At 47.1% G+C, this 23,157-nt stretch overlaps 6 protein-coding genes across 6 annotated transcripts; 3 read left to right on the top strand and 3 right to left on the bottom strand.

Annotated features, from left to right (window-relative positions):
• Nucleotides 1-780: 780 nt before the first annotated feature.
• Nucleotides 781-3,029, top strand: F5Y00DRAFT_264467 (uncharacterized protein; the record flags this gene model as incomplete). The annotated part of the gene is made up of 5 exons (XM_048011665.1): nucleotides 781-1,229; nucleotides 1,285-1,710; nucleotides 1,763-1,881; nucleotides 1,936-2,604; nucleotides 2,677-3,029. The coding sequence occupies 5 exons, from the start codon at nucleotides 781-783 to the stop codon at nucleotides 3,027-3,029; spliced, it is 2,016 nt and encodes a 671-aa protein (XP_047862396.1).
• Nucleotides 3,030-3,532: 503 nt separating this feature from the next.
• On the top strand, nucleotides 3,533-6,591 carry F5Y00DRAFT_243674 (AAA-domain-containing protein). The gene is made up of 3 exons (XM_048008718.1): nucleotides 3,533-5,291; nucleotides 5,432-6,106; nucleotides 6,161-6,591. Exons 1-3 carry the CDS (start codon nucleotides 3,816-3,818, stop codon nucleotides 6,494-6,496), a joined length of 2,487 nt encoding a protein of 828 aa, XP_047862395.1. The 5' UTR covers nucleotides 3,533-3,815; the 3' UTR covers nucleotides 6,497-6,591.
• A 388-nt stretch (nucleotides 6,592-6,979) lies between these two features.
• On the bottom strand, nucleotides 6,980-14,677 carry F5Y00DRAFT_271930 (polyketide synthase; the record flags this gene model as incomplete). The annotated part of the gene is made up of 4 exons (XM_048012887.1): nucleotides 6,980-8,429; nucleotides 8,487-9,190; nucleotides 9,258-14,582; nucleotides 14,639-14,677. The coding sequence occupies 4 exons, from the start codon at nucleotides 14,675-14,677 to the stop codon at nucleotides 6,980-6,982; spliced, it is 7,518 nt and encodes a 2,505-aa protein (XP_047862394.1).
• A 2,907-nt stretch (nucleotides 14,678-17,584) lies between these two features.
• Nucleotides 17,585-19,239, top strand: F5Y00DRAFT_271929 (uncharacterized protein; the record flags this gene model as incomplete). The annotated part of the gene is made up of 3 exons (XM_048012886.1): nucleotides 17,585-18,036; nucleotides 18,087-18,304; nucleotides 18,431-19,239. The coding sequence occupies 3 exons, from the start codon at nucleotides 17,585-17,587 to the stop codon at nucleotides 19,237-19,239; spliced, it is 1,479 nt and encodes a 492-aa protein (XP_047862393.1).
• A 408-nt stretch (nucleotides 19,240-19,647) lies between these two features.
• Nucleotides 19,648-21,447, bottom strand: F5Y00DRAFT_271928 (HET-domain-containing protein; the record flags this gene model as incomplete). Its single annotated transcript, XM_048012885.1, has 2 exons — nucleotides 19,648-21,326; nucleotides 21,399-21,447. The coding sequence occupies 2 exons, from the start codon at nucleotides 21,445-21,447 to the stop codon at nucleotides 19,648-19,650; spliced, it is 1,728 nt and encodes a 575-aa protein (XP_047862392.1).
• A 972-nt stretch (nucleotides 21,448-22,419) lies between these two features.
• On the bottom strand, nucleotides 22,420-22,830 carry F5Y00DRAFT_264462 (EthD domain-containing protein; the record flags this gene model as incomplete). The annotated part of the gene is made up of 1 exon (XM_048011664.1): nucleotides 22,420-22,830. The coding sequence occupies one exon, from the start codon at nucleotides 22,828-22,830 to the stop codon at nucleotides 22,420-22,422; it is 411 nt and encodes a 136-aa protein (XP_047862391.1).
• Between the last annotated feature and the right edge of the window lie 327 nt (nucleotides 22,831-23,157).

Below are 23,157 nucleotides of genomic sequence, written 5' to 3'. Positions count from 1 at the left end.
CACGGCATGATGCTACCGCCGTCGGTAACAATGCCCGATTAGAAGGGAAAGAATGCCTTATGGGCCGCAAGGTATCCTTTACGACTTCGCTAAAGAGATCACAGCAGGTTCTAGAGCGTCCCAGCCGTATCGTCTATTTATTTGAAAGTGATTTCGGTGACGCTTTAAGCTGCCGATTATCGAATAGGAGCTGGCATTGCCACTCTTTCGACTTATCAATATCTGTACTTTTCATTTAGAAATGGGAATCTCTCATTCAATGGTAAGTCATGATGTAGACCACGAAGATGCCTCGATCATGCAAAAAGTCGACAATGCACTCTACATTCGGGTCCGTATACGGTTACAACTCGGTATCTATAAGGCTAGCTAAGCTGATGGAAAACGTGCTGCGCGACATAAATTACACGAGATATAAGACATGCTTGCTACTTCTAGATACTGTAGCAATACGAATTGCTGGACGGGTTGGGCTGACCCAGGGGTAGCACGGTTATATCGATATAAATACCTACAATAGTCTCGTCAGGAACGTGGCCTGAATAAGACCTCTTATTGGGCGTTTTTAACACATCCCTGTCCGATCTCCAATTCACTAAATTGTAACTATGCTCGCGTCCAATCCTCATTGGAAACATGGCCCAGCCGTGATATTATATACATTACGTTAGTTCATATCTCTACAGATAGCTTTGAGCCGCCCCCCACAGTTCCCTTATGTGAGACCGGGCTCTAGTCTAGGAAGGGCTCGCGTGGCAGTTCCCTTCTCCTGGGTCTAACATGGAGCCTGGGACAATTTTAACGATCGTCCAACTCTCATTTTCCGTCTTCGAACTTGGCTCTAAGATAGCCCTCGAATTTTTTGGGAAGAATGACAAAGTTCCAGATAAACTTAGACGTCTCAATGATCGACTTAAAGAATTTCACACCATCGTTGATGGAATAATAGATGGTGCCCACGAGGATAGCGCCTCATCGGGCCTTATCTACCCCGGGGCTGACGCTATTATTGAGACTCTAACCGAGTGCAACAATTTCCTCCGCCAATATGAGTCGGCGTTATTAGCAGGTCGAACATTCAGTGGAACTAGTCAACGACTCGCCCTCGTCGTTGGCCCGGATAATTCTAGGATCCAGGATCTTCATAGAAGAATATTAGATCACTACCCAGCACTTCAACTATGGAAAACGACTGGCCTGGAAAAGGCGGTTATGCAGCTTGGAGAATCGTAAGTTCTCTATTAGTGTTGGCCTTGGAGCCCTACTAAACGGGGTTTAAAACAGAATGATCGCGAAGCACCAAATCAGTAGTCAGTTAAACCCAGCGCCTAATACGATAGCTGAATCATCGCTGCAGCCCGAGTCACCCGAGAGGTCTGTTGAAGAAGCATTTGTTAGCTTTACTGCTACCCAAGTAGCAACCCCTACGCTCAGAGCAGTTTCTCGGAATCCCTCCCTCCCTTCGATAAACGAGCTTCCATCGCCGCAAGTAGGAGAATACTCATTCTCCGACGCAGGGTCGTATCGACAGCGTCAATCAGGATCAGAGGTCGGTCCTGTTCTGGCACATCTTAGAGGCTATGGCCGCGAAAATATAATGAATGAATCAACGCGTACCGGGCCTACGAACAATACGGCATCATTATCTCCGGTAGGGCTGTCGACTTCACCAACGTCGCACTCCCGTCGCCTAGGACATTCGGTATTATTGTTTGTAACCTTACACTTCTCGTTTTTCGATTCGCTGACACTAGAATATTAGACGTATCGGCTCCCAGTCATACCAACTAAGTAGTAGCGACTACAGGGTCCTTGACATTGGTAGAGATAGAGTGATAGAATGGACCAATAGTAGCTCTCGACTTATAATTCAACATTTCGGTTAGATAACAAAACCGTAAATATCTTAGAGGCTACAGTACTGATTTAGCTTAGTTCCTGATAGACGTGTCATTCCATATACGATACCTGGGGACTCAGGGCCCTACAAAGTGCGATTTCTCCCGATAAACGCCTCGCACCAGTTCAAACTTATAACGATAGATAATGGAACCGAGAGTCTCCAAGAGAAACCGGAGTACCGATTTCGGCGTAAGGCTGACAGGGAGAGTTTCCAACAAGCTGTCCGAGGTTGCGACCACTTTGAGATAATAAGAGCCCTGAAGGTACATAGTGCTAAAGGCAAAGACATTGCTATGAAGTTCCATTTGAAAGTTTGGCGACGTAGCCCTCAAGATGACAGACCAACTTTTTCCTTCGCGGCAAATGAGATTGCCCACATGGAGTTTCATATTCGATGGTTTAAAAAGAACCCGGAACTAAGAGGAGAGACCAAGCTGGTACTAAGATTATATTCGAAGGGTGACGACTTGGTGGATGAGCCCGAACCCGTCGAGCCGCGAAGGTTATCTTTCACGTTTGGAATGAAAAGATTATCCGGGAGTTCGGCCCAGACGAATATATCAGATTCGCATTCGACTTCACGGTCACGCTCCTCTTCAGTAAAAACCCCGCCTCTTATGTTGTACGAAGGCCGAGGAATAGAGCCGCCTGATGATGTTCGAAATTTAGAATATCTAGAAATAGAGTTCTTAAACTCGGAGAGTAAGCTTCTCTTGGTTTCCCTTTCCCTTACCTCCCCCTCTGGCTCTTTTACGCTGACTGGTCCACCACTAGTTCGGAAATCCTTCGTACAGGCGTGTCTCGAGGCACACCGCCCAACCTTGGAGGTTTCGAGGAGAAACAGTACGCCGAGCTCCTCCTCACAACAGTCGTCCCCGAGACCTCCTAGTTGGACTTTGGGGCCGAACCAGGGTCCACACGAACTAGAATACTCGAGTAAATACGAACTATCAGCGGACCCTAGAGTCTACGAGATGATGGGAGACTCGGAGTTTCAAATGCCTCCTCCGAGCTTGACAACGCCATATTCCCCCGGGGAGGTTCGGTTCAATACTCGTTCCCTATTCGCACCATCACGAGCGACTGATTACGAGAAAATTCAAGAAACGGATGAATATCACGGATAAGGAGGAAGATGCTTATGAATAGGATAGAAAATGAGTATATTTTGGCTGGGAGCAATGCTATATTCCGTATGCTTGATGGGGCTCCTTAGATATAGGTGGTATTGGTAATGGAGGTAATGTATATAATCTCTGGGTATAGGGTATTGAGAAGTGGTTTAAGTGATATTTGCGCCGACATGCCCGGGTAAACGATGCACATAATGGTTAGGTGTTTTGTGGGGGGTTCTGGGTTTTGAGGTAAAGATATAGAATGTAAATCATGCATACCTAGGTACCTACCTACCTAGGTAGCGTAAAGATGAATTATACTGATTTATTTTGTTAAAACATACGAAGTACGCACCTAAGATCAAAGTCTTATCGCGATGTAAACACAAGGTTCTTCTGGTAGCCAATCAATAGCTAGAATACTACCCCGCTAGCACCTAAGCCACATCAAGGCTAGTGCGCCATCATTAGTTTCAAAGCATCATCAGCTCAAGCTGCGACGTAACCGACGTCAGCTCACGTTTCGTACCTAAGCTAAGATAAGCCTTGCTTCTGACAAACCGCAACTTGGCTTTTTCAATTTTCGGTTGAGTCCGCAACTTTTGAATCCAGAGCAAAGAAAATGACATAGGGTCTGGAATCCTTCTAAGTCGTCCATTATATCTTCAAGACTTGTCCGTGGATATTGCGCCGGTTATAGTTTGACATCTGTTTCTTTTTGCTAACTGATACCTGTCTAATTAGTAACAGTGCACAACCTCTAACAACTTTCGTTCTCTCAACCACGATACCGGAGCCATGGATTTGCGAAACAACCTCTTCGGTAGAGGGCCCCGTGGCGGCGGCGGAGGTCTACCCGGACGACCAGGTCCTGAGCAAGGCAGTTACAATCAAGTCCCCCAGAGCCGACCGCCGAGAGATTATAATGGCCCTGCCGAATATGATCCAAGAGGTGCTTACGGTGCACCGTCGCCGGGTTACGGTGGAAACAATATGGCGCCTCAGCAGAGGAATACACGGCCCAACGCTCCCCAGGGTCGTCCCGTCCAGCTTAGGTTGGCCAAATTAGATAAGGGCGATCTATCTCAGCAATACATATTTGGAAACCTTGTTGCCGTCTCGCCTCAAGATTTCCCTCCCGACCAATACGGTAAAGACTTGCATATCCTACTCAACGGAAAATTCGTTGTGACCGCCCGTCCGACCGAGTATATCCCACAAGGGTGTATAAGCTTATCCGACCCCCAACGAACGTGGTGCGGTATTAGTATGACCGACACAATTATTGCCGAAAGATATGATCATAAGGTCCCTCTGTCAGCCATGGACGTTGAGGTTGGATTTGCGTCCCAGAGGAAGATAACAGATGTCCCATATGACCAGGATGAGCTTGCAGACTATTTCATCAAAATGTTCCAAGGCCAAATCTTTGCCCCTGGCCAACGATTATTGATGGACTACAAGGGAATACCGTTGATGTTTGTGGTTAAGACGGTTCAGCTTCTCGACCTACTTGGAAACGAGAAGGGCCAGGCTTCAGATTCGTCTTCGAGGCCCGATACCAGGGGTCTGCTTGTGGCTGGCCAGGGTCAAACTGAAATCAATTTTTTCAAAGATGCCAAAAATCCCATCAAGCTCAAAGGCTCAACGAGACGACCCGCCACAAATGCTATCCTAAGGCCGGATTTCAAGTTTGCCGATATGGGCATTGGAGGTCTAGACGAAGAATTCAGTACGATTTTTCGACGCGCTTTTGCTTCTCGAGTTTTTCCTCTGGGCTTAGTCGAGCAGATGGGCATCTCTCACGTAAAGGGTGTTCTGCTCTATGGCCCGCCGGGAACGGGTAAAACGTTGATCGCAAGGCAGATCGGCAAGATGTTAAATGCCCGCGAACCTAAAATCATCAATGGTCCGGAAATCCTTAATAAATACGTGGGCCAGTCCGAGGAAAACGTGCGAAAGATGTTTGCGGATGCGGAGAAGGAGTACAAGGAGAAAGGGGAAGAGAGTGGTTTACATATTATTATCTTCGACGAACTGGACGCTGTTTGCAAGCAGAGAGGTAGCGGGACTGGAGGGACTGGCGTTGGTGACAGCGTAGTCAACCAACTTCTTTCTAAGCTTGATGGTGTTGATCAACTCAATAACATTTTGCTTATTGGTATGACCAACCGGAAGGACATGATTGATGATGCGCTATTGCGACCAGGACGTCTTGAAGTGCACGTGGAAATTTCATTGCCTGATGAACATGGCCGGATACAAATCCTTAATGTAAGTCACATCTGAAATTGTTCTCTCTTCTCGATTTACCTTAGAGGAAATGGCCTTAGCCGGCTTTCAGGGAGTGATCTTTTTGGGACACCCCTAAACCAACATTACATCTCGGGAGGTTAGTTACTGACTTGCTACAGATCCACACTGCCAAGATTAGGGCGATCAATAAACTGGCCGATGATGTTAGCTTAGAGGAGCTCGCTCATTTGACCAAGAATTATTCGGGTGCGGAGATTTCCGGTCTAGTGAAGGCTGCTTTGTCCTATGCCTTTACTAGACATACGAAACTCGGAGACGTCACTGGTGTTCAGGGTAATCCCCAGGATGTGATGTTGACACGGGCCGATTTCATGAGAGCATTGGAAGACGTTAAGCCAGCCTTTGGAATTTCTGAGGAAGAACTCAGTGGCGCTGCCCCGTACGGGGTCATCGACTATAGCCCGCACATCCAATCCATCCTTTCCACAGGCCTCAGCTTTGTCCAAGCAGTTCGGACTTCCGAGAAGTCTCCTCTGTTCTCTGTTTTGGTTCACGGTCCTCATGGTGCCGGAAAGACGGCCTTGGCCGCAGAGATTGGATTGAAGTCGGAATTCCCATTTGTCAAACTCATCAGACCGATTGATGTTGGGACAAATGAAGGAGCTAAACTCGAATATCTGCGTCGTGCCTTTTCCGATGCGTATAAGTCAGCTCTTTCTATCGTCATTCTAGACAGCGTCGAGAAAATCATCGACTGGAACCCTATCGGACCGAGGTTCTCCAATGCCGTCGTGCAGTATCTAGGTGCTGTACTAGAAACCCGACCGCCCAAGGTATGTCGTTCCTAAATATGTTTGATTTTTCTGGAATACTTACAACTTGCGCAGAATCGCAGACTCCTTATTATAGCTACAACGAGCCAGCGATCCATGTTGGATCAACATGGCGTATTCGCATGGGATAGAGAGATTGCCGTACCGGCTGTCAAGGACCATCGTGAGCTTCAAGCTCTCCTGGCCGCCTCGGGCAAATTTGATGGGCCAGCGGAGATCAACGAGGCACTAAGCGAACTACAGACTCTAACAGGGAGCCAAGATGTTGGCATAGGTGTCAAGGCAGTATTCTCGGCGCTAGAGACGGCCGCGGTAAGAGATCCGCTTCCTACGAGCTTAGCGGAGGACATCAGCGCTATTATGGCAGCGCGGAATCCGCAAGGGTATTAAGGACAGTGGTCGCTAGGTTAGATGAGTTTCTATATCACGCTAGAATCCCTATAGAGGACCCATAATAGAGAAGATCGATAATGATGCTAATGTCACAATATTTTAAAAAGGATCTTGATTCTCAAGAAGTTATTCATTAGTGTTTAAGGTACGTATCGGTAAAAGGGTTGTGTGTGCTAGCCCTAGAATTGTAACTATCTGCGATGTACTTGACGGATCTATCCGTGCGGTCCGAGCCGATGCCTGGTGTTACACCCGGAATGCCTCGTGTTACACCCGGATATTAAGACATTCAATTCTTGCACATTCTCAAACGATTTATTATGCGCACCGCGAATTCTTGGATTAGTGGAACACACTAAATAAAGCTCCTAAAGACAAGTGTTCGTCATTATAACTCAGATATAACTTCCTCTCTTACTATACCTTATAATCTGATTATAAAATAAAACATCCAACATAACAACCCTAAAAGTTGAATAATCATGGCATCTTCGTCAGAATTACCTCTTCATGCGTGTACTTCTTTACCGCGCCGTCATCCTCATTCTCAGATGCGCCGAATCTCACCCTCAAACCTTCTACCGCTTTCTCGCCCAGTGCCTTCATACTGCCCGCTCCCAGCATCTCCAAAACGCTAATATCGAAGCCGAAAGTCGATTTCCACCAGCTCCTCATTTCTACTGCCACGAGGCTGTCGAATTCCATTTCCTGTAGAGTCCGGTTGATGTCAATTTCGGTATCGCTCTCTACGGGCTTCATAAGTAGGTTTAGGAGCTGCTTCGAAATCTGAATCGCGACGAAGATAACCGCGTCTGGTGTGGAAAGAACCGCTGGGTTGCTGACGGCTGATGATATGAATGATAGTAGCTCGCTTGATGTCGCTGCGGATCTCGTCGGCGAAGTACCGGAACTGCTGTTTAGATACACGCCCACACGGCGGTCGCCTTTCCAAGGCACACGGTTGGATACGTCAGTGAGAGCTGTAGTGCTACGCATGCCTATGAGCAGCTCACTGCGGCTGACAAACGGCTTGGAGCGTGCGCTCTTGGCGTCCTGGATAGCTGGGCGTGGGGCGACGATAACAGCGGTAAGGGCATCAAGCATTTCGGCGATACGAATGCCGAAGATACCCTGCGATAGGAGACGTTCACGAACCATGGGGTTGTCGGCGACATAGCCGTGGTCAAGCATAACACCTATATCAACAGCGGACGCATTGAGACCGAGGCTATGACGGTACTGCACGAAGCTGTCGAGGAATGTATTGGCGCCGGAATAATTGGCTTGACCCCTCTGACCTACGATCCCTGAGATTGAACTGAAGAGGACGAACAAGTCAAGATCGAGCCCGCGCCCTACGGTTGCGTTATGTAGATTCCACGTCCCCAGTACCTTGGGGTCCGCGCATTGTTTCCAGTCGTCGTACGACATATTAATGAAGCTCTGGTCCCGTAAGACCATGGAGACGTTTAATATTCCCTTTAGGGTGATACCGCTAACCGTCACAGCGCGCTCTACATCGAAGAGAGAAGCGACACTGCCCTTCACAGCAGTAGCCTTACACCCCTGGCTTTTCAGTTCCTCAAAGAAGGCTTGATCCTCTGCGGTCTCGCCGGCGCGACGTGAGAGGAATATCAGGTGGCGAGCGCCGTGCTCAACCATCCAATTAGAGACGGCACGGCCAAGGCCACCTAAACCACCGACGAGTAGGTAAGAGGCGTTGCTTTGGAATTGAATGTTCCGGGTCGGCTGCCGTTTCGTCAAAGCCTTAGCTTCCGGACAATCTAGAGTGATTGTGATTTTCCCGATGTGCTGGCCCTTTTGCATGTAACGGAAGCAATCCCCGATGGCGTCGGCCGTAAAGATCTTGACGGGTCTGATGGGTTGAATATGACCCTGTTCGTAATACTTGGCGATTCTTTTGAGTAGGCTGGTATATCATTAGTATCCCAACTTAGCCATATTCTAATCTAGGTCGGTGAGTTACCTGTTACCAAGATCTCTTCTCACATCCATAATATGGCCCAAGTCTATGCCGTGGTAGCTCCTATTCAGCTCGAAAACGTTTAATGCCAGTTTCCCGTTGCCGATAAGATCGCGTTTTCCGATTTCGATCATCTTTCCAAATTCCGCCACGCATTCCCAGGATGTGTGAAGAAGTTCTCCCGATAAGGAGTTTAGAACCATGTCTACTCCGCGGCCGTTCGTCGCCGCCATGATATCCCCTAAGAACGACTTATCGCGGGAATTAAATATGCGGTTCCTTGGGATCATGAAGGTGGACATCAAATAGTGGACTTTCTCTTCGTTGCCCACGGTACAGTAAATATCTGCACCAATCATCTTGGCCACTTGGATGGCTGCGAGTCCGACACCACCACAAGCCGAGTGGATCAGTAGCGTCTGCTTCTCTTGTAGTTGGCCGACGTCAAGAAGCCCATATATGACGGTGGCGAAGACGCAGGGCATGGTTGCAGCATCGTCGAAGCTGAGGGAGTCGGGGATCTTAGCACATACCTTCTGCGGTAGGACCAGTTGGGTTGAGAAGCAACCTTCTCCAAATAAGAACACTCTGTCTCCTGGACGAAGATCCTTGACGTCTGGGCCAACTTTGCTGATAATACCGCATGCTTCAATACCGAGCGTTGTCTTGACTCTATTCTCTACGATGCCCATGGCGACTAGGACGTCCTGCAGCGTATCAGTATGTTTTTCATAGCTCAATATGATGGGAGTATCGTGCTGGCAGTATACGTACCTTGAAGTTCATCCCGAAAGCTTTCGTCTCAACTAAAATTTCATCCCCTACTAAGGGTTTCAATGAGATCGCAGTCCACGCTAAGGTATTCAGCCGTCCGTACTTGCCAACTCTAAGGTCGTATCCTACTTCGGACGCCTCATCCAGCCGTGGTTCGCGCAGTTCATCGTTAACTGTGACAGGATATATCCTGGGTATGTGCACAACCCCATCCACGATGGCATACTCATACTCGGGATGTAGATTTTCTTCCCGCTTTCGATTATGGAATTTCTGGAATATTTTCAACGCCGCGGACAAATTCGCAGTGTTGACCTGATCCATCTCGCATGTGGCAAGGTCGGCACTCAGCTCGCCACGAATTGTCCTCATAGCGCCGATGATTTGTGCCCAACGAGGGTCCTGAGCTCTGACTTGAGAGGCCCGGGTAAGCCAGAGGATGCCAGCACCGGACTCTGATACCTCGGACACAAATTTGCGGAAGGCCGCGAAACCATCCCGACCAATATCTTCAAATATGGGCTTATTAAGATCGACCACAGCAAGCATATCCTCATCTGTGGGAAGGCCTGGCTCTCCCCAATGGTGCAATCCAACTGTATAACCGTCCGATTCTAGCTTTTCCTTCAGTTGTGCGGCAATAATCGAAGTGTCGTCACCGTAAATGACAGTCGTTGCGCGGCGCCGTTGAATCTCAACTGCTGGCTTGGCTGTCATAATGGCATCGAATTGTGTCGGCCGAGGACAATCGAGAGCTACATGTTCCAAACCAGCGAAGCCAGCCTGACGCAAGTACTCATCCCACCTCTCAGGGGGGACATAAGGTTCATCTACTCGATTATCGTCTGCACCAAGCCACCATCCTGGGAAGATACCCATGACAAAATTGATGGCTTTACTTTCGGGGCACAATTCTTCCATATATAAACGACCCTCCGGATGGAGCAGTTTGCGTACGTTGCCGAGTGTTTCTTTAAGACTGGGTGTGGCGTGCAAGATATTTGCGGCAACGATGAGATCGTACGAACCTCCTTCAAACCCCTGAGCGAGTGGGTCCTTGGTGATATCCAGCGCCTGGAAGCTCATGTTAGGGTATGCCTCGAACCGCGTTTTGGCGGCGCTAAAGAACGCGGATGAGATATCAGTGTAGGTATACTCGGAATACATAAGAGAACCATTCTCCGAGTTTCTGAGGTTCTTGAGGATAGTGTTTGTGAGGCCACCTGTACCAGCCCCAACCTCGAGAACACGAAGGTTTGGTTTCGCGTGGCCCAGGGTCTGGAACAATTCTTTGCGATTACAGAGGTCGAGATAAGTGTAAATATTCGTCAGAGCGTTGTCCTCCATTAGAACTGCGACTGGATCGATCTCACCTTTAAACATGGGGACTATGCTATCGAGAATCTTAGTGAACGCAACTACTAAGGGATTCATCGTGGTTGGAGATAGGATGTTGGCAAGAAAATCAAATGAGCTCCCAGGCTCAGGCTCAGGCTGCTTCTCTAGCCATGCTTTGAACTTTCGGAAATGGGGGATATCTGTTAGAACGCCTCGAAGACGAACGAGAGCCTCGCGGACGCAGACACGGTGAAATTCTTCGCATATAGGCATGTACTGCTCTTGCTCTTTGTGTGGGATAATCAAGGATGTTGCGTCGACGAAGTCGATATCCGGTCGCCAGAACGTTCTGGCGCCAGCATGAGGATCGGGGTTCTCGGCTGCGGCGTCCCCTTCGATAGGACTCAGCTTTACACCTTTCATCTTGAGCGCCATTTTCCCCTCGACGCCGAATCCCTCACCCCCGCCGCACAGGACACCACGCCGAGTCTGGGTTGCTCTGATAGCAATGTCGATCTCCGAGTCGCATTTATAGGTCTCCATGTATTCTATGAATGTTGGGACGTTCATCTTATCCAACTTGTGTGTTAGGCCGTTGGTTGCGGCAACACTGAATAGTTGGAGGAAGAAATCAACCTTGGTGGGGTGAACACAATAGATGCTATCGTCGATGTCAACCGTGTGTATCGCCCTCCCCTTAGAGAGGTGTTGCGTCGTCGAGCATGATAAATTAGACAAGCCTTGAAAATCCTTCCCGTAGTTTGCCCCGACATTTCCGAGGGCTTGATACCACTTCGCGGACTCGACTAGACGGGGAAGTTTAGATGCGTCTTCTGCTCTATCGCTTAATGGTGGGCTGGTTAGGGCAGAGAATTGGCCCGAGCAGTGTTTCGTCCACGATGTCCCATTGTACGAACTGACGATAAAATCCCACCATGTGCTGTCTAGAGTATCGGTGAGCGGTGCTCGACGTACACTGGTGATGATCTCGGTTGATTTGGATTCTGTTAAGACCATGGCCGCGTCAATGACGACTTGGCGTAAAGCAAAACCTGTATACGAACCCTCGCATAATTGACGGGCCGCTTCACCTGCCATGCCTACGTATCCCGCGCATGGGAAGATGATATCCCCTTTGATATTGTGGTCCTGTATCCATGGAATATGATCAAGCGACAGAACGTTCCGGAAGACAGGCTCGCCGTCTGTGCTTTCTGTAACACGGATGCCTAATAGTTCATGCTTGGGAAATTTGCGGAACCGCCATTCCTTAGCGATACGATTATCCAACATAAAGGAGTCGTTGTGTTGCCAAGGGTATGTGGGCAAATCTGGGACAACGCGAGCGGTGCCATCCGGATTGGTTAGGCGGTTGAGGTTGATCTGTACGTTCTGGACCCAAAGCTGACCGACAGCCGAAAGGAAAGTCTCGCTTCCATTTTTACCACGGACGAGGCAAGATACGTATGGATAACTAGCGGACGACTTTGCAAGAATTTGACGGAGCGGTCCACCCAATGCCGAATGAGGCCCGATTTCCAAGAACATAAGGCTCGCCTTACTATTAGCATTATGATAAATGACCAAGTTGGCAACCCCAGTGTTGAAAAGTACAGGAGATTCAAGATTTGACTGCCAATATCTAGAATCTGTGACATCGGTGTCGAGGAGCCTTTTTCCTGTTACGGTAGAGAAGAAGACCGGTCTGTGCTCGATATTCTTAGAAACTGCGTATTTTGATTTACTTCCGACGTGACGAGAGACTAGGCTATTGTACGTCTCGCCAACCTCCGTCATATGATGGGAGTGGTACGCCTTTTCAACCTTCAGAGCGCGAGCGAATGTGTCAGGCTTCTCTGAATGTATCGCCTGCAAAACGTCATCTACCGCTTCTTTATCGCCGGATATAGTGACGCTAGAAGGCGAATTCTCGCAAGCGATGATGACGCCGGGCACTAGGAACGGTGTCGTTTCTTCCCTACCTAGGCCAACGGCAGCCATGGCCCCTGGCCTTTTCACCTTGTCGGATACGATACCACGGTCGTACGCGGCAATGATGGCTTCTTCGGCGGTAATTTTCTTAGCAGCATACGCGGCTGCTATCTCGCCGGATGAGTGGCCAACCACACCAAAAGGTTTGATGTCAAGCTCAGACAACGCGTCGACTAGAGCAATCTGAATCGCGGTGCATAAGGGCTGGGAGAGATAAGCTTTGTCCAGCTTACTTGTCTCAGCTGGCTTGGTCAATTCATCTATTAGAGACCAAGTAGGGGGGTCGGGGAGGGCTTTAAGGACATTTTCCATGTGGTAGATTGACTTCTTGAAAGTGGCGTTTGATTGGAGAAGCTCGAGACCCATCTGCGGCCACTGTGCGCTCTGGCCGGTGAAGATCATAATGAGGTCGGGTGGTGATGGGGGTGCCTTGATAAAAGGCGCCGTACTGGCTAGGATGCCTTTGTCTACCACCGAAAATGTCCTGTGTGGTAAGTGTGTACGCCTTACACCAAGAGTATACGCCATATCGTTTGCTGCCTCGGGGAAGTCTTCGATATATTTCTGATTCTGGACAACCTGTCGTCTTAACGAGTCCGAAGTATTGGCGGAAAACAACAGCAGCTGAGTCTTTACAGGTGACAGTCTCTGGCCCAATATTTGAGCGTTCCCGAAGTACATTCTTGCGGACTCAATAACAACGTGAGCGTTGGCGCCACCAATACCAAAGGAATTGACAGAAGCACGTTCGTGTCTATCCTCTGGCCAGGGGGTAGGTTCGATGGGAACTTTGAGCTTCTTTTCCTCGAATGGAATTCTAGGGTTGGGCTTGTTGAACTTGATGTTAGGGGGGATAGTCTGGTTCTCTAGTGCTAAAATTGCCTTGATAAGTGACGTGATTCCAGATGCTCCTTCTGAATGACCAACGTTTGGCTTCACGGAGCCAATGTATACCCCCGTGTCGCCGAAAACATTAGCCACTGCAGCTACTTCGATTGGGTCGCCGGCTGCGGTTCCGGTACCATGACACTCAACGTAGGCGGTCTTTGCGATGTCCGAAATCCCGGCTACGTGGTATGCTCTGCGAATCATTGCCTCGTGACATTGGGAGCTTGGAACACTGAGACCGAGTGTCTTACCATCGGCGTTGTTAGACGTGCCTCTGATAACAGCACGGATAGGGTTGCCGTCACGGATTGCATGGTCAAGCCTCTTGATGTAGACCATGTTAAGCGCTTCTCCACGTGCATATCCATCGGCATCAGCATCGAATGTTCTGCTCGAACCGTTCGGAGATAGAACTCCTTGCTCAGACATACAGACGGTGAGTCCCGGGGCCATGATTAGATTGGTACCAGCTACAATGGCGGAGTTGCATTCGCCGTACCGAATCGACATACATGCCTCATGAAGACCGATCAAAGCCGAAGAGCAACCAGTGCGGATGACCATACTGGGTCCTTTGAAATCATATTCGTACGATATTCTGTTCGACAGCACAAAGTCGCCATAACCAGTAATCTTATAGGTACCATATAGCTGGGGATCTTTAACGAATAATTCCAGCCAGTCCTCACCGAACGATCCAACAAATGTTCCAATAGTCTTGCCGCGGTAGTCAACTTCTCCGGCACTTTCGAGGCACTCCCTGGTAAGTTCCAATAGAATTCGCTGTTGCGGATCTGCCCGTTCTACCTCGATCTTAGGCATGCTGAAGAAGCTCGTGTCGAGAGCACCGATATCCACGGATTCGTCGAGAAAGTATCCATATTGAGTGGCGATATGGCCGGGCTTGCGAGACTTGCAGTAAAAGCTAGAGGAATTGTATCTCGACTTAGGGACAAGACCTCGTGCATCCTGTTTCTTAACTAGGAAGTCCCAGAATTCATTTGGCGTGGAAATACCTCCTGGAAGGCGAAGTGCCATACCGCAGATCGCAACTGGTACTCCATTTTCTGTTGGGCCATGATAATTGGTGTGAGATGAGTCTGATGCCTTTTAAGTACGTCAGCTGGAGACTTTGTGGTCACTTAAACAGAGTATCATCTTACTGGGGAAGTAGACCCGGACGGGTTCATATATGGGGCCATGGTGTAGTATGTTGAATATATCGGCTTCAGTAAAGGTTGAGTCGAGGAGAATATGCCCTTGAACGATATTGGGATGATATATAAGTACTAGAGAATATATTTTTAATGTACTGGGTTCTTTTGATAACTTTCTCTAGGTTATATTTTCCCGATTTCTGAGCAGGGCTTCGATACCTCTTAACTATACGCTCAACTATAGCTCTTATCTCTAGATATCACATCTAACTTCTATGAGTAACCAACCCCGAGTAATACACGGTTTGATGCGTTGAACTAGAGCCGGGTTCCGTTGTCGTAGGCTTCCGATTGACGATCCTACCGACAAATTTACGTTGAGCTGCAACCGCGGGTGCCAACGGATGATACAGCAGGCGACACGATGAACTTGAACCGAAATCGCATCTATTTAGTATTTCACCAGCATCTCGAGAAATTATTTGATAAGATGACTTAAAAACATCTATTTCATATGGGTAGGACGGGGCTAACGGAAAGGGCTGTCACACTGATATTAACCTGCAAGTGATCGATTTCAATCATAAAGTAAAATGAAGGGGCACATCATGATTTATGAGGTCTTCTGTTATCTATCATTCACAAAAAGCTACGTGCTAGCGTGCAGGTTTTTATGTATATTGACTGTTCTTGACTACTTCTTGCTTGATAAACTACAAATGATTATCTCTCGATATAAGATATATCTGTCAAACATGCGGTGCAAGTAGTAAGTCACCATATCACCATAATCTAATCTCGCACCCCTATTTCTGGAACCGGAACTATCTCGTAATATAACTCCTACGGCAATAGATAACGGTGTGCCTAGATAATGACTATATTAATGTTGATGTCATCGCCGATGGTCTCTACAAGGAAGCTCCGGCTCCGTGATTGAAGGCTTACATATGACGTCGGGCCTAATTCCGTGTCCGGACGAGATAACTACCTACCTAATAAATATATTACATTGATACTTAAATGTTGAGTTAAATGTTGAGCAACCATCCTTCCCGCAGACGTCCCGTTTTGTGACGCTCCGCATATCTATCAACCTATCAACCTACATAACCGACGTAACTGCCTTAAGCCGTTCTCATCAGTAATCGCAGCTGTACGCTCCCTAGACAGGAAAGGCTACTTTGGGATTATCCATATTAGAGCATGGGGGAGCTAATCGGTCGGCATGGTGATATTCACTTTGGGAATGATTCATATCAAATGGGAATACCGGGTGCTTCCATGTACAGCATAGTGCGTGCCGTTCGGCGGACGAGATCTTCGTACTCTGGTTACACGCTGAATCTTCCAACGGTAGCTCTATCATATTGCAATATAACCGAAGCCTTATTCAGTACTTGTAACACCAATAGGCCTTTGTAGCCATCAAACATGACATCATTGCTTACAAGCTAGTGATTTCTTCTCTTTGGCAAGTTTCTCTGGTCCTTTTTACTAGTATATCGGCTATTGCAACTTTAACTGTTTCCATTCAAGCTCCATTTATATACTACATGCAGGCCTTGCCGTTAGCCATCAAGGTCTCAGATTACGCGTTACTCAAATGTGATACAATCCTCAGTTGATTGCATGTAAACTTATTATACGTCTTTGTAAAACTATGGACGCCGTGTTTGCACTTTTGAAATAAAGGTTGGATAAATTTTGAATAAGTGTCATTATCAAAAGAAATTAGTTACCACGCAAATTCATTCTTTTTTATTTTTCTTCATTGTATATAAGTAATTATATACCGGCTTCTTCTTTACATTCTCTAATTAAGCTTTACTATATGGAGAATATTTTACTTAATTAAACCCTTGATTTCTAATGAGGTACTGTTGCAGGAAAACTGCATTTCGGAACAGTAGACTTATATTTGATTTATGCCCAGGAATGAACTCCCTTAATGGTACAAGTAGATCACCTATGAGATGAAATTTCAAACTTCACCTCAACTGTCCTAGTGTTAATAACTTGCGGATACGGTTCTACGGAAACATTCGGTAAGATATTGTTACTTTTCGATTTCACTTTAATCGTTCCTCTCCTTACGACCATTGTACTAAACAAGAATTATATCAGATGGGCACCAGCAGCGTTTCTGGGTCTCAATGCAGCCTTTTAATAAGAACGAGTAAAAGTACCAGAGGACTCAGTCAATACTAAGAAGACGGTAGACCTAAAGGAGCCCTTTTCAATGCAACTACCTAGTTATCTGCCTGCTAGACTATTACAGCTTATTATTCAAACGCTTATCAGAAGTTTACTAAGAAAAGGATACGGAAAGAGTATTAATGACTGCTTTGGTGGACTCTGGGGTATTTCCAGGAGTCGAAGCCATTAAAGTGTAAATTACTACACTATAATTGAATCAATATTCGCGAGTATCTATCCGGATAGGCTATAAGAGTTGCGGATGTATGACGACTCGTATTAGATTCAACAAAACAGTAACATAAGCGTGGTGGAAGATAGTACCTACCCGGTGTTACGTAACTCAGGGGTAAATAGGAAGGCACAGAGCCCATGATACACTGTCTCAATCAGCTATGATATTCCCAAAATGGCATTTAAGCTTTCACCATTTAAGCAGTACCCGAGACGGGTGGGTTCCTGGAGTCAGTGGGGGTTGTATATGCGGGTAGACGCTCATGTTGCGTATCTTGCAACGAGAAACTTCAAGCTGTACAACACTCAGTATACATGCACCACCTCGCCTATTGACGATTGTTGATCCATTCTGGCATGTGATAAATGTCTATGGAAGAGAAGGTGTTCCATAAGTAATAACTATTTTCATTTTCTGGGACCTTTTTGTTAGTAATTTTGCTCACCATCCTAGCTCTCGCTCTCGCTATCTCGACAGTGTGCATAAGGATTACCAAACACGGTGATACTAGCTATACCATGGCTCAGATACAATTCTTCGGATCTCAGGTCGGGGGAGGGACTGTGATCAACTACAGCTATACGGATATGCCATGGAAACTGGTGTTCTGGGACTTTTGGTATTTCCTCAAGTACGCCCGATATTTGCCCTGGGTTGTATGGCCTCTCTGGCCTTGCCATGGTGGAAAGTTTGACGAGCTTTCATTCACGTTCCCACATATGTGGTGTGTTTTTGTGCACATCGTCCTCGTTGTCCTCCAAGTGGCTTTCATCCTGGCGTTGCCATCGGTGTTCATCCTTCCTGGGTGGCTCTTCATATCCGGATTGATTACTTTTTTCGTCATCAACCAGCTAATATGCCGAACTCTGAATGGGAACACAATACAATACACATCGGAGCCAAGATACTCGCCTAACTGGGAGAAGTTTGAGAACGAACAGTGGATTTTCTTAAACGGTGTCTCCGTCGGGTATGATAGTGAGTTTCGAGTGGTATGCAACCGTAACTAACAGAGAGTAGGGAAGCCTGGCTCAAGGGTAACCTTAATCGCCTAGCACTTACCTTCGGGCGACCTGTTTTAGGCATTCATAATCGCACAAGCGGAGTTATCTTTGATATACTAGAAGCTATAGTTCAACGTTGCTTCGGATATGCAACTACCGATATTCGTCTAGCGTATAAGATTCTAAAGGATAAGTTGTATAATCCACAGTATACAACAGTGGTATTCATCTTACGTAAGTAAGAACTTCATAATATCGAAGAATGTCTTACGCGAGTTCACCTTTCGCTTCTCATCGGTCGCCATTTCTTCGATACTATCCAACTGTCCGCGAGAAATAATTACTAACGCTGGAGGTTAGACTCACAAGGTGGTATCGAAGGAGGCCTTGTTATAGACTGGCTTTTACAGGAGGTTCCACAGGATCTTCTCGCTAAGCTTGAAGTTTACACCTTCGGTAATGCGGCAAATCACTTCAACAACCCCCATCGACATAAGAGTAGCCAGGAAGCGCAAGTAAAGAATCCCCATATCTTAAACAGGGTGTTCAGGCAGATTCCTTATCTCCCAGGCGACATGGACAAGACAGCAGCCAAAAAGAATTTTAACAATGCACAGCCTCATACACTGACTTCCAACGACCAGGGTTCAGGGGAACTCGAACCTCATGGTGCCGCCTTAGATCGAGCTATCGGACACATAGAACACTACGCTCATACTACAGACTTTGTTGCTCTTTGGGGTGTTCTGCATTTCATAACTAACACTCGAGCTTCATCTGAGATTCCTCGTTTTGTTGGTCGGCTCTTCGCTCACGAATCTCTTGGGGGCCACTTGTTGAACCAACATTACCTTAACGACATGTTTCCATTGGCTAAAAATGCATTTGGGGAGTTTATAGGCTGTGCAGAAAGCAACGAATTCATGGATAGCGTCATTAACCCACCTAGACAGGGAGAGGGCGATAATCTCGTCCAAGCTATCCGCGAAGGCCTCGGTCATAGCTTCGCGGCGCTGGACCAAGTCGCCCAAGCTAAATGCGATGTTTCCGTACAAGGGAGATTGGCCGCGGAAGTAAGTGCCCTGGATGGACCAGTACGAGTTAGGGACCTCAGTCGTCTATGGCACTATAGGAATGGTCGAACCCCTGGTAGCTTACGAACAATTTAAAGGGGTCGGACAGTGGCCGAGGGGGGGGGGGGGGGGGGGGTAAGGGAGATGTGGAAGACGTACTATTGGTATTGGTATCATTTTTTATTTCAATTTACCCCTTTTGATCAACGAGAGGCATGCGCAGACTTGCATTTCCTTCTACAGAATGGATCCCACCATTTGATTTTAATATGCTTATCAAAAAGGTAGTTTTGGTATTAACTCATCTTCGACGTTGACTGACGGATTCCTTACTTAATTTATCTACGAAGAAATCAAAATCTTGTACGAAAGCATGATCAAATTTATTTATATTCCATATGAACGTCAGGACAAGACTACCTAGTTAAAGGGAGCCTCTAGAATGCCCGCCATATAAGAGAACATGTACCGCGATTAGGAGGTACTTATGCCTTCATGCATTTGTTAGACAAGTCTTACTTCTTTTGGAGAGAATCGGTCAATAAATGTACCCAACTCGGCCTGAGTCATATGATACGAAGAAACGACACCAACTCTTAGAAATGTATCATTCCTCACATGGCGCAGTGCTAACCCAGATACCCGCCACCCCCCTAAGACTACCGGCTGCGCGATGGTCCAGATACACACGAAATTATTACAATAGTCGCCTGATGTATCAAAGATGACTGTTGACTGATGCTGCCGACTCTCGTTGACTCTAACTTTGACTGAATGGCCAGTGCCGAATTCTCGAAATGTCTCTACAGCATACTGATTGTGCGACAATATGTAAGCCTCGATTAAACAGATCGGCCCATGTAGTGTCAGGATGCCCTCAGCCACTTCTCCAGTGTCATCAGCGCCAAGAAGGGCTATATTAGCCGACGACAATGAGCTAATTTCGACCACTCCTTCGCGGAATGTATCCGGAATGATAAGATGACCGTCAAGACTAGCCCAGGACCACGAAGGTGCGCGATAACAGGCCGCCCGGGACGCCGGGGTACCGACTCTCACGTACCAACCCAACGTTACTATCAAGTGATCTTCCCACAAACCAGCTAGATACCTATACCTACCCGGCCTAAGACGTTGCAACGCTTTTCTAACGTCCTTGGCTAGCCCGGATACGGCGACGAGCTTATCTCCTGATACGGTGAGCTTCGTATTTGAATACAAGCTTACGGCAGCACTCCAATCGGCAAGGATCCGTGTCCGTGGGTCTTTTTCTATACGCGGAGTGGTGGGTATAGCGATGAGCTGCTTCCAGAGCGGAAAGCCAATATCGACGTGCTTTTCGTGCTTGTCCGCGCCGGCGGGGTTAAAGGCGGAGCGGGATCGCTCGAAACCTTTCGGGTGCGTCTCACACGCATGTGATTCTTCACACTCCCAAAATACCTGTTTTCTCCCGAAATATATAGTACGCGGGACCATAAGTCGTTCCTGTAAAACCCACGCTCGTCGGATAAGAGGCTCATGCCGGAATGCCGCATACCACGCCGTGTCTTCAAGCTCCGCCCTGAATATTTCCCCGTTATTATACATGTCGACAGCCGTAGGGGCAACTAACGACGGATCGCGTGAGAAGAAACAGCCTCCTCCGTCATCGTCGGCACCGAGAGCGGATATGCAAAATACTGAATTTCGATATACATCTTGCATCGACCCGGCTTCTCTGCGCCAATCTTCCGGCGAGTCTTGGTAAATGCATAGGCGGTCAATCCAGATGTATCGAACCCCTAAGCGATATGCGATATATATTGCATCTTTCAACGTTTTTGGCAAGTGATCAACCGCATTAGGCTTCTCTAGCCAAGCAGATGTAGACTTCAAGAGTCGAAGGGTCTTATCTAACGGTTTGTCGCCCCACCGGTAACTTAGTGCGGCGTACGAAGACACGGGAGAATCTTCATCTCGGCTTATTAACTGGAAGCTTGCTGTGTTTGGTGAATATGAATCATGCGAGCAGTTTATCTTCAGTAATCGGGTTGGTCTGTAATTCTTGCTTCCTGGTCTAAGAGGACATAGGCTATGATGTCGTAAACAGGTTTCCATCCATCTGGAGATCATAGACCACGTTTGAGTACAATCTGTCGAGTCAGGAATATCGAAGTTCAACCTGTTATCGAGAGGTGGTAAAGCTGTAAGCTTGTATAAGTTTCGCGATAAGGCCACTCAAAACCAGGCATGGATAATAAAGGGGCGAGCCTTACTCTTAACCAAGGAAACTGTTTTCACGCCATGGCCGGAGTCTACTGTCATGCATGGGATGTCATATTCATAAGAAACCCAGAATACGGTAAAGAAGCCATGTTCCTTTACTTTATTGATCCGACCCGCATCGTCGTGGAAGGGGAAATCACTACACATGACACACCCATCCTGCGCGGAACGATTAAAAGAATCCTCGTCACGATGGTGCCCATGTATATACCAGAAGACCGGGGAAGAGTTCCGAGGTACTGCGAATCTATAAGTTAAATTTAGCCGTTTAGAGGTAATGATATCTGGTATCGTACGCACTAAACTCTATTGATTGAGCTGCAGTCCTTCAGTGTCTGCAATATGTTTTTCGGCTGAACCTAGTGGAGAGGGTTTCCGTGCGTTTTCGAGTCCATATGTACAGACCTTACAGAGCATGATGCTAAGGTTTCCTGAGAGATTGTAACTCCTTTGAAGGCTGCCGTGCTATAAGAAGGGAAAACACGATCCCACAAGTGAAACTACATCAAAATCAAGATATGAGCATATATATCAGAAAGAATAGCGTAGATTGGGGTATTTCTCGTCTTTCCTGAGCATTTGAGAAAATTAAATGGTAGAGCGCCCAGCTACCACGAAAACCTACAAGATATACCTTAGGTACCTACGCAGTCAGCATCTTACTCTCACTAGGAACATTCTATTATATGACTCCATATACGATTATCATGTTTAATGTATAAATCTAATACCGGGGCTTAACATACTAACGATTCATTTTCGAAATGTTCACCCCCTTTTTTTAAGCACATTTACCATACCTAGGTTATGTACACATTGAAGTACTTAAACTATATCACGATGAGAAAAGGAATTAGAGCGCTGAAATATTGACATTATTTGGACTCTTCATATTTTTCCACCCAGGATGTCGCCAATATTCTAGTCTTTAGATAGGTAAACATAGGTAGTCCCGTAACAGTGGCTCGCGCAACAATACTTGCCATTGCCTGGCATAGTTTGATCAACCCCCTATTCCCGCTTCGTGACTTCGGTCTCGCCTACAACAACGGCACGCAACTGGGAGCGGTCGAGGAAGAGTTCTTGATCAGCTCCAACCTTTGCGGCTTTCTCAGGGGTATGTGAGAACGCCATGAAAGTCTGGAAGGCCGCAGCATCCTGGAATGTCAGCTCGGAGACAACGTCGTAGTCAAAGTCAGCTTGGGACCCGAGCAGAATTTGAGCCGGAGTTGAGGCATTCCGGGTTGTACCCTCGCCTTGGCCCTGAGTGCGTTGGATATAGTGCCGTCTGTGTGATAGCGGGAAGTGCGGACCTGCTACCTCTTGTAGCATAGGCATGTGAATGTTTTCGAGGTGCTCTTTGAACTCCTCCGGTGAAATGCCGGCTTTGCGGGTGAAGAAGAACAGGATAGTGAATGCCATGGTAATGGTCTATTGCCGCGTATTTTTATTAGAATCTAATATGAAGCGTTGATGGCTTTGGAATTTATTTGGAGAATGATAAGACGGGGGTCTCTTCAAGTTATACTTAAGTATTCCAAGGAAAAAAGAGAAGTTGAAGCCTTGTAGCTGGAAGATCAACGGAATATAGGTTCTTAAAATTACTATTATCCTACCCAACCGCTTATTCAATCTGACGAACCGGGTAACACAACAGACGGCGGATAATCCTTCTTGAAATACTGACGTAGGCCTGGTAGGCTCAGCACTATGTAGAGCCAGGTTGGGAAATATGTATTTTTCCTCATA

This window comes from Daldinia vernicosa (genome assembly GCF_022497035.1).
Source record: "Daldinia vernicosa strain CBS 139.73 unplaced genomic scaffold F5Y00scaffold_43, whole genome shotgun sequence".
NCBI classification, from domain to species: Eukaryota; Fungi; Ascomycota; class Sordariomycetes; order Xylariales; family Hypoxylaceae; genus Daldinia; species Daldinia vernicosa.
Note: the sequence above shows the minus strand (reverse complement) of the source record. Positions and strands in the feature narration are given on the sequence as shown.

Coding starts and splice junctions, on each gene's coding strand:
- F5Y00DRAFT_243674 (XM_048008718.1), top strand. CDS start 3,816: ATGGATTTGCGAAACAACCTCTTCGGTAGAGGGCCCCGTGGCGGCGGC. Junction 5,292..5,431: donor GCCGGATACAAATCCTTAAT/GTAAGTCACATC, acceptor GACTTGCTACAG/ATCCACACTGCCAAGATTAG. Junction 6,107..6,160: donor TAGAAACCCGACCGCCCAAG/GTATGTCGTTCC, acceptor CAACTTGCGCAG/AATCGCAGACTCCTTATTAT.